Here is a 17,448-nt window from a genome sequence, read left to right as displayed (position 1 = left end):
TGTGAAAGTAAAGATAGCAAACAAGTGGAAGTCCAAGGCACTCTTATAAAGCCTTTATTTAAACATGGAAAGACAAATTGAAACATGCTGGACTTACAGATTACAGCCTCCATCAGGGTTCCAAAGCATAAGGGGCATGATGTTATGTAACCAATAGAATATTATCAAGTGTTATTCACAAATTAGCTGTTGGAAAATATTGGATTAAAATGGGAGTGGCAATTGAGGAAAAAAGAAAAAAAAAAGTTTGATTAAACGAACAGATATTAATTAGGTCTCCATGTTGTCACTACAGGGAAATGAGAGATTCATGATTATCTTGTAATGATTATCTATCTAACTCCTCTTGTAGTAACTACAAGGAAATGTGATAATTATTCTTTATGGCATGCATAGCTATTTCTGTCATAATGTGCTCTCTAAATGTGAAAATAGCCTAATTAAAAAAATAAATAAAAAAATAACAGCTTTTTAAAAAATTTGGGATTGTGACTGGTTGGAAAAAAAACCATCTTAGGCTATACAGGGGGGCCCCAGGATTTAGTTTGGTAACATCTGAGATAGAGCTCTTGTTGAGCTGCTAATTAGTAGAACCAGGTCTGTGTTTCTGTTGCGCTGGTAAAAAAAAAAGAAAAGCAGGTCCCAATGGGAATTGAAAAGAAAGCAAAACCATGTTTTTAAATTTTTTTATTTGAAGGTGACCCCCAAGAGCTTTAGGAAAGGGAAAGGGAAGGTCTCCCACTCCAAGGCCATGAAAGGACATGAAATGCTTGCTCCCTATTGACCAGGGCACCCTTGGCTGCTTGGAAGTCATATAATATCTTGGTTGCAGTGGTGATAGAATGAATGTCTGTGCCATTGATGGTGAAGATGTCTCAAGAGGAGCAAGTTGATAATTGCACCCTTATCATCAGTGCCTTCACCGTGATCTGGTAATCAACTGAGGCTGATTGGCTGACCTTTAGGTCCCCCTTCTTAGGGACAAGAGGCACTAAGCTCTGCCCCATTGCCCCAAAATACCCTTGTAAACTTGGAAGTTTAGCCAAAAGATGGAGATACCCATTGTGTGGTCCAACACTCATCTTGACCCAGAAGGGGATGTTACAAAATGAATCAAAAATGACGTACAGCACTTGAAGGTGTTAAAAAAGGTCTACGAGGAACAACTAACCCCAGTCTCCCCTATATTTTAACTATTACCAAATTGTCTTGAAATTCAGAAAAATCTGATCAACCTAGGTCAAACTTTAGCGGTGGGCTAGCAAGCTAAGCTTTTAGCAAGCTATGGCTAAATGACCCAGTATGGGAATTTTCTTTGCAAACTGGGATGAGACATCCAAAAATAACATTAGGTCTGCTAGATATTGGGAGTTGTAACTGTTAACAATTGTAATCAAAGCAATGTTTTGGCCCCGCAAGCTGCTGCAGAGAGTCGAGGGGAGACAACAGAGTTACCAACAGATGTTCTAAAATGACGTAAGGCCCTACGCAGAAATATGTAAAATATCCCACAGCTGCTACCAATGATATGAGGCAAATCCTTTTAAACAAGTAGGGCAACGAGTTTGCCTCAACCATGTGACCACTCCAACAGCACAATCAAGTGACTAATTGTACAACTGAATTTCTAACTGAGACATTCATGTAAACATCTGGTTGATCTAATATGGGGAGAATCAGGAAAGAAAGTGAAAGTGGATGAAGTTTAAATACAATGAAAGGCATGTCTCTGAGTCTGTGGTCCCCACTCCAGGTCATGGTGAGTCGCAGAGTCTGCTTTAGTTGTCACTCAGAACTTGAGTAGCACAGCAATTGATCAGGAAAAGCAGTGGATTGCACAGTTAACTCAGGGTCTTCTTGGATATGAATCAGTCACTGATTTTAAGGAAACAACAAAAATCAGCAGACTCCCCAGGACCAGGAATGAGTATCACTGCAGTAAAAAGGAAAATACCTCTATATAAAGCAGAGGTGTCCAGTCCTATCCGAAAAGGGCCATTGGGATTGCAGATTCTTGTTCTAGCCCAGCACTGAAACACCTGATTCTACATAAAGTCTTAATTGAAGACCATGATTAGATAATTAGTTAAATTATGAATTTATTTATTTATTTTTGTGTGCAAGTTAAATGTTATATAACTGCTCTCATTTTTAATGTGGACATTTACCACTGCTTCAAACAAAACCTATGTGGCCCAAGTACAGCATTTTAAAATACTGCTGCACGTCCACAGTAGTAAGTAATTCAACTAAATTTAATTAGTGTCACCTATCGATCATCACCTGTGCTTAATTAAAGGCAATTACTTTGTCAACTTATATTATTGAGGTGGTGCAAATGGGATAGTTGTTTGCAAATTAACTTTACATAGAGGCTATCACGACTTCTAGCTGGTGGTGGACTGAATTACACTGCTAGAAAACAAGAGGTGACATACTGGTGGCCCTTTATATAAGAAATAAGGTTGCATAGCTTGCGGTACTTATTTTTCATAATTTCATGCACAACACAGTTGTACCTAGCTCCTGGTTGTGACACCACTGATTAGTTAACTTGCGATCAAGGTGGAACATCTAGGTGAGTCACACGCTTTTTGTTCATTCACTTGTTTGTGCAAAGTTACAATTGCGATTTTGGAAAAATTGTGATTCTGTAGCACAGCAATACTTCAAATAGTATTCATATTGTTAGGTTAATATTACCCTTAGTGTTTATAAATAGGCCTGTATGCCTTAGTGGTACTGCATTTAGTATTCTTGAGAGGAACACTGATTTTCCCCACTGCTGTTTGATGCCCTGGATAAGAGTGTTTGCCAAGTGATTGTAAGCTAATATGTTACCAAGTAGTATTGACTGTGATTATTGGCAAAGAAAGTATTCAACATTCTGTATTTATATGTTCGCAGCTGTAAGACACAGACTAAAGCAGGCTATAGCTCAAGGAACTCAGGTGCAGCATAAATATAGCTCATACGTCCTGCCAAACGTTCTAATTAGTTGGCCTTAATTGCAGTACCAAGGTTGACTGCTGTTTTTAGCATTTTACTGCTCATAGTGTAAGGAACTTTGCGTGATCTAATTTGCCACTATTTCCTTGAGTGTTGACTTGAACTGGGATGGACTAGCTGGAGACATTCATTGACCAAAGGGGGGTGGTTGATCGCCAACCAGAACTAAATGGGAGGAACACACACACCCAGAGGTGACAGTGACTATTTGTAATCAGCCCCAATATGCAGACTATTTGTAACCAGCCCCAGTATGCACGCATGTTGATTTAGGATAGACCTACCAGGGACATGGAAGTACAGAAGGGATGTTTTGAAAGTTTGTCAGAAGGGGAGCAGATATGCATACAGAGGTATCAATGTCTGTTTGGTTACCTGCCACCTTATTGGTACATTTTGTTTTGGGAAAGTAGTACAGAGCTGGTGCTTAAATGGCACTGTATTGTAATTAAACTGCCTTGCTTGCACCTGGTATGTTTCATACTGTTAAGACTATTTTTTGCTACAAGTTTTACTTTATGAAAGATCAAATTCCTACCCTCCTACAGTATTAATCAGATGGATGCACTTATAGTTATCCTATTCTGTATATTGCTTTGGATAAGTGAATCTGCTGAATGAATGTAATAGCATGCCAGTTTTTATAGTACCACATTTCAGCTTCAGGGTTTGACAGCAAAGACCACAGCAAAATTAATGCTTTTGAACGGTAATGGTGTTCATGGCAGAGACCCTAGAGATGCTGCATGGAGTGTCAGTGTATTTCTTGGACTGAAATGCATAGTGATTTTGTACAATTTATTTTCAAGTAAAAGCAAGTAAAGTGATACTTTATTATACCATATTAGGGAAATTCCTTTGGTTGCCATTTCAATGCATTGAAAAAATGTAGGAATTTTCCTCTGGAAATGGGGGGTTTTCAATGGCTTTCTGTGATTTACTTTGAAATCTATAAAGGATAAATATCCGTTTTACATTTTTGTGAAATTTGTCAAAATGAATGTAAATATGTTATTACCATTGTCGGCATTTTCAAAAGAATGTGTCCCACTGAAATGAAAGCTTGCATTACAGCCAGTTTGACAATATGACAGTTGGGTTTTTGCATGTTTATTCCAAGCAGACATTTGTGCTACACAGTGCTTTTAAGAAATACTGTAACAAGGTTCAGCCCCACCAATAAAACTCCCACCTGAGTCATGCAAGTAAAAGCTTGCACACTTGGTATTCTGCTGCCAAGGACCATGTCCAGTATCATAATTTATATTTAAGGTTTGCAGCATACAGACATTTTGGGGGGATGGGCTCAAGACAAGAAGGCACGTCCCCACGCACATGCATCCACCATCTTGACAGTTGACGCACTACCATTTCACCATGCAACGGTACTTAAATACCATGTTAATGGTACCAGTATACCTCTCTAGTTTCCTTATTGTGGCGCACATTCATGTTTTTGCTCTAGAGATTGTATCACCTTCAGTTACAAACAAACATCAACCATAGTCTCGTACATTGTTTACCTTGACACTGAAAACACACAATACTCTTTGGAAGGAATATCATCTTACCTACTGTCTATTTTTTAAATTTATTCCAATTCATGCAGAATACTCCAATCATTGTTTTTGAAATTTACTCAGATTTTATGAAGACCATTAGATCCCTACTATAAAATATTGTCAGATGAATTCTCCTTTTTTGTTTAGTCAAATGTTTACATCCAGCAGATTCAGTCCTGACCTTTGATCCCACCCTGTGTCTATATAGTACCTAGCCTGCTGGCCTGTATCACCGTTTCAGATATTTTGTTGGACACTGTCCTCTGCACTAAGTATCAGCCATTCTGTAGTATAAAATAGAAATGTTTGGAAACGCTGTATTAGCTTCATTGATTTCTGATAGAGTTGCGTGGCTGCCCCCTGAGCTGAAGCACAGCTTGACAGGTTAGCACCTCCACAATGTTGTTGCTAGACATGTGAGAGGGAGAGAGAGCCTTCCCTATTACTAAGCTTGCCTAGCTACCTTTATCTTCAATAAAAAGAGTGATGTGTGCACGATAGCTTACTTCACAGAATTTAAGTATCCACAAGCAGTTCAATAAACAACCTAGAGGAGATGGCATGGGTTTTAAAGCTATAGCCATAGTATTGCTACCTTTTCTAAATACATAGATAAATTGACAGTGCCTGTTCGTAAAGAATTTTTTTAATTTTGTAAATAGAGGTTTTACTGTGGATAAGAATATACATTTAACAAACTCTTATCCACAACACATGAAATGTTTATAGCATACATTCATACAGCTGGCTATGTACTGATGCAATTCAGGCAAATACCTTGCTCAAGGGTACGACAGAAGTGCTCTACCTGAGAACTGAACCTGCAACCTCTGAGTTACAAGTTCAATTTCCTAACCATTATACTGTACTGCTGCCTACGTCCTGTGCCAGCCACATTAATAAATAGCAGGTCTTGAATATGCAGTTTCAACTGTCAGTTTTTTGTTAAATCGAGGTAGAAGTGTAGTCGTCCATTGTCTACCTCTCAATTGGAATAAGTGTTTGATGGTAGAATTATTAGTTGAAGTAAAGATGATTTAAGCATAAACCTCTTTGTCAAATTACTCCGTTGTACAAAGACATGGTAGTCTTATCTTTGGAAGTCCTCTGTGAGGGGAATAGAGTATGTGGTTTACCAGCTATTCTGACTTCCATTCTTTTCCTTGTGTTCTGTCTTCCCTTTCCCCTTTTACTTCTCCTTTATACTCTTTCAATCCTTGTTTGTAAGTCTTCGGCACACACAGTAAGGCTGGCCGGCAGCATGACCTTGCATTTCAGGATAAACTGCAGCACGTTAAATCTTTCTGTCATGCCACTTCAGCTCTCAGATCATGATTATGTCACCTTTTTTGACAGAAATACCCCCTTCCTCTTGTGTCTATTTCCATTACCCCTTGTCACTTTCCACTGTGTATTCCATAACAGGTTTTGCTCTCCCCCCCTCCTTCATGGTCTTGTCTTTTCTGTCCTCTTTTGACTCCTCCTCCTGACTGCTAGCTCTGCTAACAACCACTCTCCCGTCTACAGCATCCTTGACACTCTCTGCCATCTCTCATCCAAATCAACAGAAAAGACCACCAAGTCCCTAGCTCTCAGCTGCCACACACAATGGCAATCAAACTACAATAAGCAGAGGAGACGGAAGAAATCGAATGCCACTGAACGCACCCTCTACGCCAACCTCCAACTTTTCAGTCTCCAATAACTGCAGCTAAAATATAATCCTTCCAGGCAAAATACCAACACGCAGCTACTAAATCACAAACTATTTTTCGCCTCCCGAAGTTACCCTCTTATTTCTGTCACTGTGGATGCATCTTAACAGATAAACGTGCTGTCATCCATTGGTTCTAAGTGCCCTGTCATTCAGATTCCACGCAACCTCGCCCTCACTCAGTCTGCTCTGCTTCATAGTTTGATGTTTCTTGGCTTCTTCACTCACAAACCAAAAACATGCTCTCTGGACCATATCCTTAAAATGTAATTCCTTTCACTTTCTGCCTGTTTTTAACTGCCTTCAGTTGTTCAAAATGGTCTTTTTTTAATATTTACCACCAAGACACTAGAGGGTGCTGTATTTAAAATGTCAGCAGAATTCTCCTGTTTGGAACAACTTCCTGGACCGTTAATTAGTCTGAATAAAAGGCTGGATATTTCAAAGAGGCAGAGTCTTTTACTGCAAGAATAGCTTGTTTTTAATTAATTGCAGCTATCAACCCAGTAGACAGCCAGATCTTACTACATCTCCTGGAATGGCCCTATTTTTAAATGTTCCTCAATGAAATTATTTCTGCTCATACTGTTTCCTGTTACCATGCTGATTTCCTATCACTATGCTAAAATTAGTGAACTGGGAACACACAGATTTTATCATTACAAATGACCTGACTAATTCTTGCCCTACCCCTTGTTTTAACTATAGCCCCAATATCAGCTATACTTTAAAGTATACGTTCATCCCCTTTCTTTAAACCTAAACCCACAGCTAACTCTGGCCTTATTGTACATGCCATTCACAAATCAACTATGCAACTATAAATAGACTCATAGCAATTACACAGTACTTGCTTGTAGTTTCTTACGCTTTTATCTACGGTCCAATTACACAGGACCATAGCCTATTTAATATGAAACATGGATGGATATTGTAACACAACAAGAGGGCAAGGTGAAAACATTTATGTCCAGGTTCCCAAAGGGTATAAACATTACTAGCATTAGAAGCTGTTAGAAATAACATTTTGCCAAGACAGTGCCAAAACAGTTTAGTGAGTTTCCTTCAGTAAATTACTGTTGCTGTTCCTTTTTGCAAATCAGAGAAATACGTTTAACTTATTTTTGTTCTGTAACATATAACATCCCTTAGGTCTTTTTGTATAAACTTTAATGATTCATTATTCATTATTTTTGATAGTCTGCACAATGAACATTGCCACAAGACAGACATTTAAAATGAGTCTTTCAGCAATATTATTTTAACTGACTGTATTTAATGAAGCTACTTCTCTGGTAGATTACTTTGGAGGCCTGCCTATTTTGAGCCAACAATAAAACATGCATGCTATAAGGTACACCAGAACTCGAGAGGGAAATCTGGTCCAACGTGTGACCATTTATCTTTTGTGATGACAACCTTATTATATACACACACATAGACACACATCTGTATTCTGACCAGCAGAACGCAAACAGGCAGTGCAGTCTTCTTCAGACAATAGTTACTTGTGTACACATGCATGCACCATCTTCAAGACAGAACTGATACTAATTTATAAAGAATACATTCAGGAATACTTGCTCTACAGATACCATTTGCTTTGGCTCCCAGCTACCAGAAATCTATTTAACAATTTAATTTGTCCAAACACAAGGGAAAACCATTCTTACCAAAAGATTTCCCTGGAAATGTAACATGACAGATTTAACTGCAAATTCAACACGGAAAATAACACTGAAAATGGGATAAGCCAGATGTTACTATGTCAACATTTCCAATATACAGATCTATAAGACCTACAAAACATTGCGGAGTGTTTGCAGTGCTCTCATAAACCTACAGTATGTACAACACTGCTTGGCCACAATTTAGCATCTGACACTAACCACACAGCTTTAAATGATGCATTGGGTACTGAAGTCAGAAACACCCAGTTTCTTACAAGAATTACAGACAGATTAAGTATTTTGGTTTTGAAAGAATTCAAGTATTTTCAGGAGACAATACTTTAGGGATAACACACATCAAAACAACCATCACCAATGCTACTGCCATTCATCATTATTTTCATTGCCAGTACAATTCACTTCACGCACACACACACACACATATAGTCTGCTCCATCCAAAATTATTCACACCCTTGATAAACATGAGCAAAGAAGGCTGTATAAAATCAATACAGGCAATGAGTTATATTGTACGTTCCAAAATATTTTTACACTGAATAATTGTTAAAGTAGAATATTTTCCACATGTTTGAGAATAAAATGTGTAAAAGTGCTTGTTTATTATTGTATAGCCTTTTGCTAATTGTTAAGTTAATTAAGCATAATTTTGGAGGGCACTGTATACACACACACACACACACACACATGCTCACTGTAACTTTGATTACTTACTGTACACACGACTAGGTTTCATACAGATTTGACCTCAAAGGAAATATTTCTGTAAAGCTTACTGAATGATGCCAGCCCTCATGTCAATGTGGCAACCAAAACCAAAGGATGTTCAACCTTTAAGAAGTCTTTTAAGAAGAAAGAAATCCAAAAATGTTTCCATTTTGCATTAAAAAAAAAAAAATCCATTCTGTCCTCATTTGTCATGTCCCACGTAAGCAGCTGTCTTGGATATCCGGATTATCCCTGCCGATACAGACCACGGAAAACTGAAGAGGCTGTAGAGGAGTATTGTGACCAAATTCCAAGATATGGCTTTCTTAAAGCAAGTCTTAAACATCACAGATGTCATTAAGTTCAATCTGTCTGTCTCAAACTTCCAAGAATGGTTCCTCTAGTGGTTCTCCTCCAGGTAGAAGAAGTATCGGAAAACCTTGTGTATCCACTGAGTGTAGTAGGGGACGTTGACAAAGACTGCAGGCCGGTTAGCTCGAGCACACCCCCTGCCATGTATGCTCACGCCCAGTATGATTTTACTCTCACCCTCCTGGCACACCAGTGGCCCACCATAATCATTCTGTAAGAAAGAAGCAAGATCAGGAAGTCAATAGAATGTATGAATGAATGTCTTTAAACACAAGTTTGTGATCTTACATACTGCTAAAGCCTACTAGCTAAGATGGAATGACTTTGAAAAGTGAAATTGCATGATTTGAGTACACACTGTGTATTACACTTCAATTAGTAAATAATGCAACGGCTGATTGATTTTTTTATGTAGTTAAAATGCACTCGTGTATTAGGGCAAATTTCCATTATATTTTAAGCGTTTAATGAATAACCTCGCCTAAAGCACCTAAAACAACTTTTAATTATTATTATTTTTAATACAGTTGGATATTTCTCAAGTATTTCATAAGTAACTTAGATGGAATTACCTTTCACAAGGGTACACATATCCCCACCAGGGAATTGAATGTACTGCCTCTGACCCACAGGGTTGCGTATTCAATGCATATATACCTACTATTTAGACCATTGAGCACATAGGACAATTACTGACAAGTTTCTGTTTTTAAAACAGTCAAATCATCTGTTTTAATATACAGAGAGCCTGTTTTCTTTAGGTAAGCCCAAAAAAATAGTGAATTGGCATAGCATAAATTCAGAAACTCAGCCACTGAAGTGATAATTCTCCCCACAGTGACTGGCTCACATGTGGAGAGTGTATATACTGAGTCGAGACCTTTAAAAACACTCACATCACAAACTCCCTCATCCTTTCGGCCCCCAGCGCAGATTTTGGTCTCTGTTATCAGATTCCCCCGGTGGTTCTCACTGCATTTCTCATTACCGACTATTGGCAACTGGACGGCCTTCATCACTCCTTCATATCCAGTCCCTTTAAAGACAGAAACAACAAAGGGGAAGTGCTCATAAATCACATTAACCAAAAGCAGATACAGAAACGCATGACTGAAATTGTAGGGTGGGGCCTGGGCAAGGCAGAAGGTTATAGGTTCGAAATCCTTGATAGGGCACTTAAATGTTTTTGGCAAGTTACTCGACCTGACTTGGATCAAATAAAAGTATAAAACACTCTAAACAGAGCCATCGACTGAAAAAGAATGTGGTGCATTTTAGAGGAAGGGTGTCTTTGAGGGGGTTGGGTAGACCAGATGGTACCTTTGGTCTCCCCCCATCCATACATGGTGCAGTTGGTCCCCTCTTTCATGGCACATCCTGCCACTGGAAGTTGGACTGTTCTGACGTTCTCTGCAAGGCGGGCAGGTCTGAGCATGGAACAGCAAAACATGGATGTTAACAGAACTGATGGTCAACACTCGCCCACTTTCTTTGTACTGTTAAAGGCTGAAACAGAATGTGATAAAATACTGCATTTTGCATAATTGTAAGCAAGCAGCATTACCTTCCTTTGAAAAATGAATAAGTGCTATAACATAAAATCCCAAATAGAATAATGTGTAAGTAATTACATTTTTTTGACAATGTGAAATAAAATATAAGTAAATTGAACAACATATTTATATAGTTATCTTTATACAGCAATATGGTTTCAAATGCATTCAGTTTACTTTAACACACTTCACAGTATTACAGATTTTCTATCTTGCAATATGTATCAACATGTTATGTATTTCCCATGAAAAATAATAAACAGATGAACGAGAGAACTATTCCAGGAATCTCACTGTGATAACTTGAGGAGGGCCAGGTTGGAGCCCTCTGGACCACAGATGACATGGGCAATCCTCAGCTCCTGCTTAGTGGATAACGTCCCACCAGAGTCATTGAGGTAGAGGAACCCCATCCACACTCTGTATTCAGTTAGGTCAGGGATACTGTGGAGTAAGGCCAAAATTTGGTCATCGCCCTTATGCCCTCATATCATGGGAATTTTGTGGCTTTCCTAGTGACACGGTTCACTGAACTGGCTGATTCTCAAGTGTGTATAAATATTAATACCAGCTAAATGGTTCTACGTTGGCTGCACATCAGTACTTGACAGTGTTTTTAAGCACCCTGATCAGTGGGGAAAATAACCAGAGTTGAGTAAACATTCTTGGTGGAAAGCTTGGATGATTATAAAAGTTAATCTCTCAAAATAAGCAACATTTAAAAAGTAAGAGTTGCTAAATCTGAACAGTGCCTTTTCTCTTGTCTCTGATGTTGGATGAGAGCGATAATCTAAAACACAGACAAGTGGTCCACTATTAAAAGTCCACAGGGACCACCAAGATTTTATTTCATACTGCTCTTGAAAATTCACAGGCATATTTCAGGCCACTGATATGTCAAGTACAAAACAGATGAGACCAACCAGAAAAGAACAAATTATTCTGAGGAACTCGTCCCCATTGCCACAAAAGTAACTTTTAAAATTTCACAAAAATGGCAGCTTGTTCACATAATTTCACATTTTTCAGTATGTGAAAAAATTACCAGGAAGAGAAACACTGTCGATGGGTTAGTACCCAGTCCTCTCGTACCAACGATCCGCCACACCAGTGGATGTTACTGGGAACAAAAGTAAATTAGTTTATTCAGGTGGACTGCTTCCAAATTTCACAATGTGCTAACATAAGAAATGAAAGGGCATAGAAGTGCAGGCTTAGTCCTCAAAACTGATGGAGTTGGGATAATAAACACGAGGTTTTAATCCATGCAAAAAACCTGAACTATAAGCCTCAGTTTGTAAATATCAATGAACAAAGTACTGATCAATCTACCTTCACAGAAACAAAGACATTGCGCAAAGCTATGTAATTTGCCACATAAAGCAAAGAAGTATGGCTAATGTACCCTCATAATGCTTCTAGACCTGCTGCTCACAATCATCTGGCACATACGTTTAACTTAAATATCCACTCAGTTGTTCCAATTAAATAGTGAAGATGCATGTTGGCACAGAATCAGAATCTATGGCTCTCTGTTGGCTGACACTGATTTAATGTGAATTGCAGACGTGAACTGTAAAGCCTGTTAAAATGATCTAGAGACCGTTACCCTTTCTGTATGCTGACCATCCAGCTCCCTTCCTTGATCCTGACCTGTGTTCCTCCCACAATCCTCGTTGTTTTGTGAACAAAGCAGGATGCCTTTAATGTGTCAGCTTGAAAAAAGTAAAACAGACCAAAATCAAAACCAAAACCTGGAGCACTAAGGAGAAAATTTTGTACATCGGATGGGCAGCTCTCCAAGCAAGTAGAACAAAAGCTAATTCAGCTAATTATCCTGATTCTGGAAGAAAAAAAGGTACTCACTCTTTGCAGGGATCATATTTGGTGAAGTTTTACCTGGAATTAAAAGCAAGGTAATTACCATTGGTACTAAATGCATAAATACACAAAATCTTCATCTGTTAGATCCAAAGTGGATATACAGCTGATAGTGGGCTATGGGGCAAGGCTCTTCTTCCATACACAGAAGCAGATTGGGGTTGATCCATGACCCACAAACAACATGTGGAAGCAATACTATAATTTCAGGGTTACCTCTCTTATTTTTATGTACAGCACATTGAGCTGCGTTGCTTGAATGAAATGTGCTCTATAAATAAAATTTGATCGATTGACCTAGGTTGTAATATATATATCTATATTAAAAAAAATAGCATATAATAATATTAAGGACATTCTGGTATATTTTATAAAAATCTTTAGCGGGTCATTTGTACCATTTCCCACAGAACTTACATGGCTTTATTGGGCAGTAGTCCCAGGGAATAGATGACCGGTTAGTGTAGCACCATGGCCCATGTTTGTCCTTATCAGGGTTTCTGCAGTAGTTCATCTCCAGTCCAGCGGTCAGCACTGGTGCATCTCTGTCCCCACTGCATTCAACAAGACAAACACACAAGCATAGTCAATTGGAGACCAAGTTTCCCTGAACAATGTAATGTGACTGAGATGGTCACACTGAACAGAAATACAAGCCTGATTTGGCCATTACAGTTCAAAAAAGAAATTCTATAAATGGTCCAAAGGCCCAAAGGTTCCTGAAACACTCCCTGGGGAAAATGAAAGTATGTGCTTTGAGCATTAGTCATGACATGCCCACCTAGATTCATTGCTCCCACATTCTCATAGCTGAAGGAATTCCTTTTTCTTTTTTTCTTTTTGAAACTGCCTTCTCAATTCCTTTGGTGGTAAATGTTGAAACACACAGGAATGACATATGGTCCAAAAATGTATAGCACAGATCATGGAGTTACTTGAGTGATGATATAATCTCTGCAAAATGTAAACAAGTCCTCCCACAAGTTTTTCAGGGCCAACACCTGACCTTTGAAGGTTGCTTCTTTGGATGTGAGCCAAATAAAGAAGCTGATTGACTTTGATCTGCTCAGAAGAGTGACTGGGCAAGAATTTCTTCGGTTCATGGGTCACCCCTGGATCATGTCCAACCAGCTCTGAAATCACTGTCTTAAATTTTTGTAAATTTGTAATGCTAACAACACATTTACCAACTAAAGACCTGTAAATGTGAGTTATTTTGTGTTTATCCTATTTTCTCATTCCCTTATTTTCTCGAGCTTGACAAATATGACCTCACATAGGATTAGTCCCTGTGGTTTCAGAGATACACCCATGTTGTTTTTAACACTTATGGCTATGCTGGGTGAACTTTGACTTCCCCCAGTGTCAAAACAATCAAAACCAACTGTTTAAATGAAAAATCTACACCAACAATCGAAAGACTCCTGTGAGATGTATATAATCAACAGCAAACCCCGTCTGTACATTGTATACTAAAGGTACAGGTTACCACGGTGTGATTAGAACACTCACAGTGAAAGTGAAATATTCACATGCATCACAAGTCTTGTAATATTTGGGCAATTATGATTACCATATCATCTGAATAACCATGTGTGTGTAATCTAGGCCTATAGGAAACAAAACCATGTGGCACCATTATATTGATTTAAAATATGCTTACAAAGCAACAAAAAAGGCTAACATGACATTCAAATCTGAATGCAAATAGAAAATGAATATTTCTTGTAGCTGAACAGGAACCACAAAGGTTTGTCCTTGAGAATCTTCAAAAAAAAAAAAAAAAGGCCCGCAATGCAGAAAAACGAACTGCAGGGCCAAGGTGCGTTTCCATAGAAACTACAATTGAAATGTATGCTTTTTTTCTTCCACGCATTACCCCACAACACTTGGGGGGTGGGGGATGTAGCAGCACGCAATACCTTTTACTGTGGTCTTCCCATAGCCCACAAGGAATACCAGATCTTGTCTTGGACAAACGGCCTCGGTACTTCTCACCATTGTCCTCGTAGCAGTCTAGAACAGACACGAACCCAGAAAACATTGGCTCTGAAACCCTTGTCTTTGACAATGACTGACTTCAGCATTCACATACCCCTCCTTAGCGGTTCCTGAAAGAAAAACTGTTTGCATTTGGGATTATCAAAGGTGGTTAAGCATGTTTGAAATCAGCCTTATTTGTGGCTAGCAATATTTTCCTTCACAGACCACAGTGTAATGTGTGGTTTTCAAAGACTCCAAGCCCTTTGTTTTCAATTCACGCTGGGTCTGTTAGGTCCAGTGCAATAGAAGAAACTGAGCTGCATTAATCCAAACCCTCAAGCTGAATAGCCCTCTCATTAGTTGTTTTGAAATACAAAGCAGTAAATCACTTGAAAAGCAGGACACATCTGAAATGTGTTACTTTGCAGAAGACGCCACAATAATAAATGGAAAATGAGAAGCAAAAATACTTGCAAAATTACCAGCATTAAATGCAGTTAAAATAATCGATCTGGAGATGTTCACCATCCAACATCGAGGAATATTCACAATGTGTGCTAAATTCTTGTCATTTAATGATGAACGGTAACCATTCTAAATAATTGAGGCCAGAGTTCAGCTGTGTTTACAGTTCTACATCCCACTTTCGCTCCAAATTAATCCAGATTAATGAATGTTCTCACCCTCTGCCTCTGTGGTCTTGGCCCCACATCTGGGGATGCTGGTACAGAAGGCCATGCGTACTTTGGGGTCAGTAGTGAAGCACCAGGGCAGGTCGGCCCCATCTGGGTTCCTGCAGTAATTCTCCCTCAGGTCTCTGTAAGAGGAACACACAAGAGGACAGGTGGCACCAGCTGGACAGTGGCAAGTCATTTCAAGCTAGTGCTGTTTATGATACCGATGATAATAATTTACTCAACACTCAATGAAGATGTACCCATTGCTTGGGTGTCCTAACAGGGCTTGCAGTCTGGCTGATTGTCCTTTCAGTTCTTCCAAATCAGAGGCTCACAAGCAGAGACAATAAACTACTGACAATATTTGGACAGTATGACAGTATAAATGAACCTGGAATAAGCAATATTTCAAGGCCAGGGTAAAAGAGCAAATATTAAAGGTACTATTTTATTACCATGTTGAACTTTCACCCCAGACTGAACATTCTGCAATGGCTCCCATAACATATAAAGACCAACAGAACAAAACACAGCCACGAGTGTGACGTTATTAGTGCAGGAAGCCTTACTTGCACTTGTAGTTCTGCGGACTGTAGGAGTGATTGTGGGGAAACTGCGAGTCCCAGCGTTGACACTGCACTCCACTGGGAGTCACAGAAACCGTCCCACGGTATTTCTCCCCCTGATCGTGGAAGCACTCTGTCATCACGTCAGCATCATTCTTGGTGTCTGGCTCTGGGGATTGAGAGAAATAAATGGAGGGGCAATAAACTCATCAACTGTAATTCAATCAGATTAATGCTGGCAATCGCCTCTAATTAAGCACATCACAGAATGAAATAAAGTTAAGAAAAACTAGAGCAGCATCCAATAGAAGTGTGTCAAAAGAAGAAATGGCTATAACGGCAATATCGTTATCACCAAGGAAAACATCTGCAATAATCTTTGGATGAATAACATTACAACCCCTGGCCTGAAGACTGGATGAAAATATTTTCCAGGAGTAATTCTCAAAAATAATTACAGTGTACGCTGCCAAACACGTTACATTACAATGTTGGCTTCACTGTTCACGAGTGTTTTAACTCTCATAGTATTTTCTATGATAATCATGCGTCTTCTGTTAGGGCACAGCGTTAGTCATTTCCAGTTTTTCACATTTCAACATTGTTAAAGTTTTTATTACATTTTTTAGAGTGCCTTGATTTTATTACATGAAACCACCACTAGGTTTAGGTCCTCAGAGACTTGAACAGTTACATTCTGACTGGTTAACAGAACACACCTGAAACCTGAAGTAGCATACACAATTTTTTATTAAAAATAAAATAAAATAAACCAAAAAAAAAAAACCATGAGCATAAACAAAAATGACCCTTTCAATTTATAAAATCTCCAAAAGCAGACAAAATTAGAAAGTGCGAAATGTGAATGCACTTAAGAATAGAACCTGAGAAATTTAATGTTCAATATACAAGCTGTGAGCAAGCATCATTTTCCAAAGGGTCACTGAAAGGGAAATATATTTGGCAAGTTTGTTTGTATTTGTGACTGCCCAAGTAAAAAAAGAAATGTGCAAAAAATAAATAACAATCCATTTCTTTATTTTACAGACCTCTTTGTTTTAATAATGTCTGGGACAAAGTAGACTTTTTTTTAGACAGGTTATCAGGATACCAGCTCCTGAAGCTTCTGCCACACTTAATCACTTCTCCTCATCATAAGCGGCTCTGACATGATGTTAATGAAAACGAATGATAAAACTACACCAGAACTGCAGAGCGGATTGCATGCCATTGAAACAGCCCTTGAGGTTTATCATTGCCAGAGGAAGGTGGAGGCTGAAGTGTAATAGACACTCCTATTTTGTCTTTGAGAAGGGTCAGGAGATTACTTACAGATCAAACTGCAGTGCTAAGGTGGATTATCTCTAGATAGTGGAGGGGTTTCAACAAATAAATATGTTGCACCATGGCTATTAAGATAACGATAGGAGTGGACCTGGTGAAAGACCCACCACTCCTTTTTTGTGAAACACACTTTTTAACAAACAACATTCCGGAGGGGTTGCCAGCAACAGAGAGCACCAAAGGACAGGAAGGGGAAGCAGTAAATTTGGCCGACTCACCACACGCTTTAATGTTGCAGTACTCCCAGGGGGTCTTGGGATCGAGCGTGTAGCACCACGGGCGAAGGCGGTTGTCGGGATTGCGGCAGAAGTTATCCCTCAAACCCTTGTCAGGGTACCTGGGAAAGGAAAGGGGCGTGGCCATCCCTCATTAGTTTTTTTTTTTTGGCT

The 17,448-nt window shown here is 39.0% G+C and overlaps 1 protein-coding gene across 3 annotated transcripts in view; it reads right to left on the bottom strand.

Moving 5' to 3' along the window:
- Positions 1–4,103: 4,103 nt before the first annotated feature.
- The window catches only part of LOC135259151 (hepatocyte growth factor-like), a 30,726-nt gene continuing 17,381 nt past the window's right edge, over positions 4,104–17,448 (bottom strand). For all 3 annotated transcript variants that reach the window (XM_064343150.1, XM_064343151.1, XM_064343152.1), the window contains exons 7-18: positions 17,278–17,396; positions 15,719–15,884; positions 15,156–15,289; positions 14,412–14,505; positions 12,907–13,043; positions 12,475–12,507; positions 12,218–12,323; positions 11,654–11,728; positions 10,903–11,052; positions 10,376–10,482; positions 9,952–10,091; positions 4,104–9,266 (exon numbers count right to left, since the gene is read on the bottom strand). In XM_064343150.1, coding sequence (XP_064199220.1) covers positions 9,084–9,266; positions 9,952–10,091; positions 10,376–10,482; positions 10,903–11,052; positions 11,654–11,728; positions 12,218–12,323; positions 12,475–12,507; positions 12,907–13,043; positions 14,412–14,505; positions 15,156–15,289; positions 15,719–15,884; positions 17,278–17,396 — 1,444 coding nt within the window. In that variant the 3' untranslated portion in view covers positions 4,104–9,083. The remainder of the gene's footprint in view (positions 9,267–9,951; positions 10,092–10,375; positions 10,483–10,902; positions 11,053–11,653; positions 11,729–12,217; positions 12,324–12,474; positions 12,508–12,906; positions 13,044–14,411; positions 14,506–15,155; positions 15,290–15,718; positions 15,885–17,277; positions 17,397–17,448) is intronic.

This window comes from Anguilla rostrata, chromosome 7 (genome assembly GCF_018555375.3).
Source record: "Anguilla rostrata isolate EN2019 chromosome 7, ASM1855537v3, whole genome shotgun sequence".
Taxonomy (NCBI): domain Eukaryota; kingdom Metazoa; phylum Chordata; class Actinopteri; order Anguilliformes; family Anguillidae; genus Anguilla; species Anguilla rostrata.
Note: the sequence above shows the minus strand (reverse complement) of the source record. Positions and strands in the feature narration are given on the sequence as shown.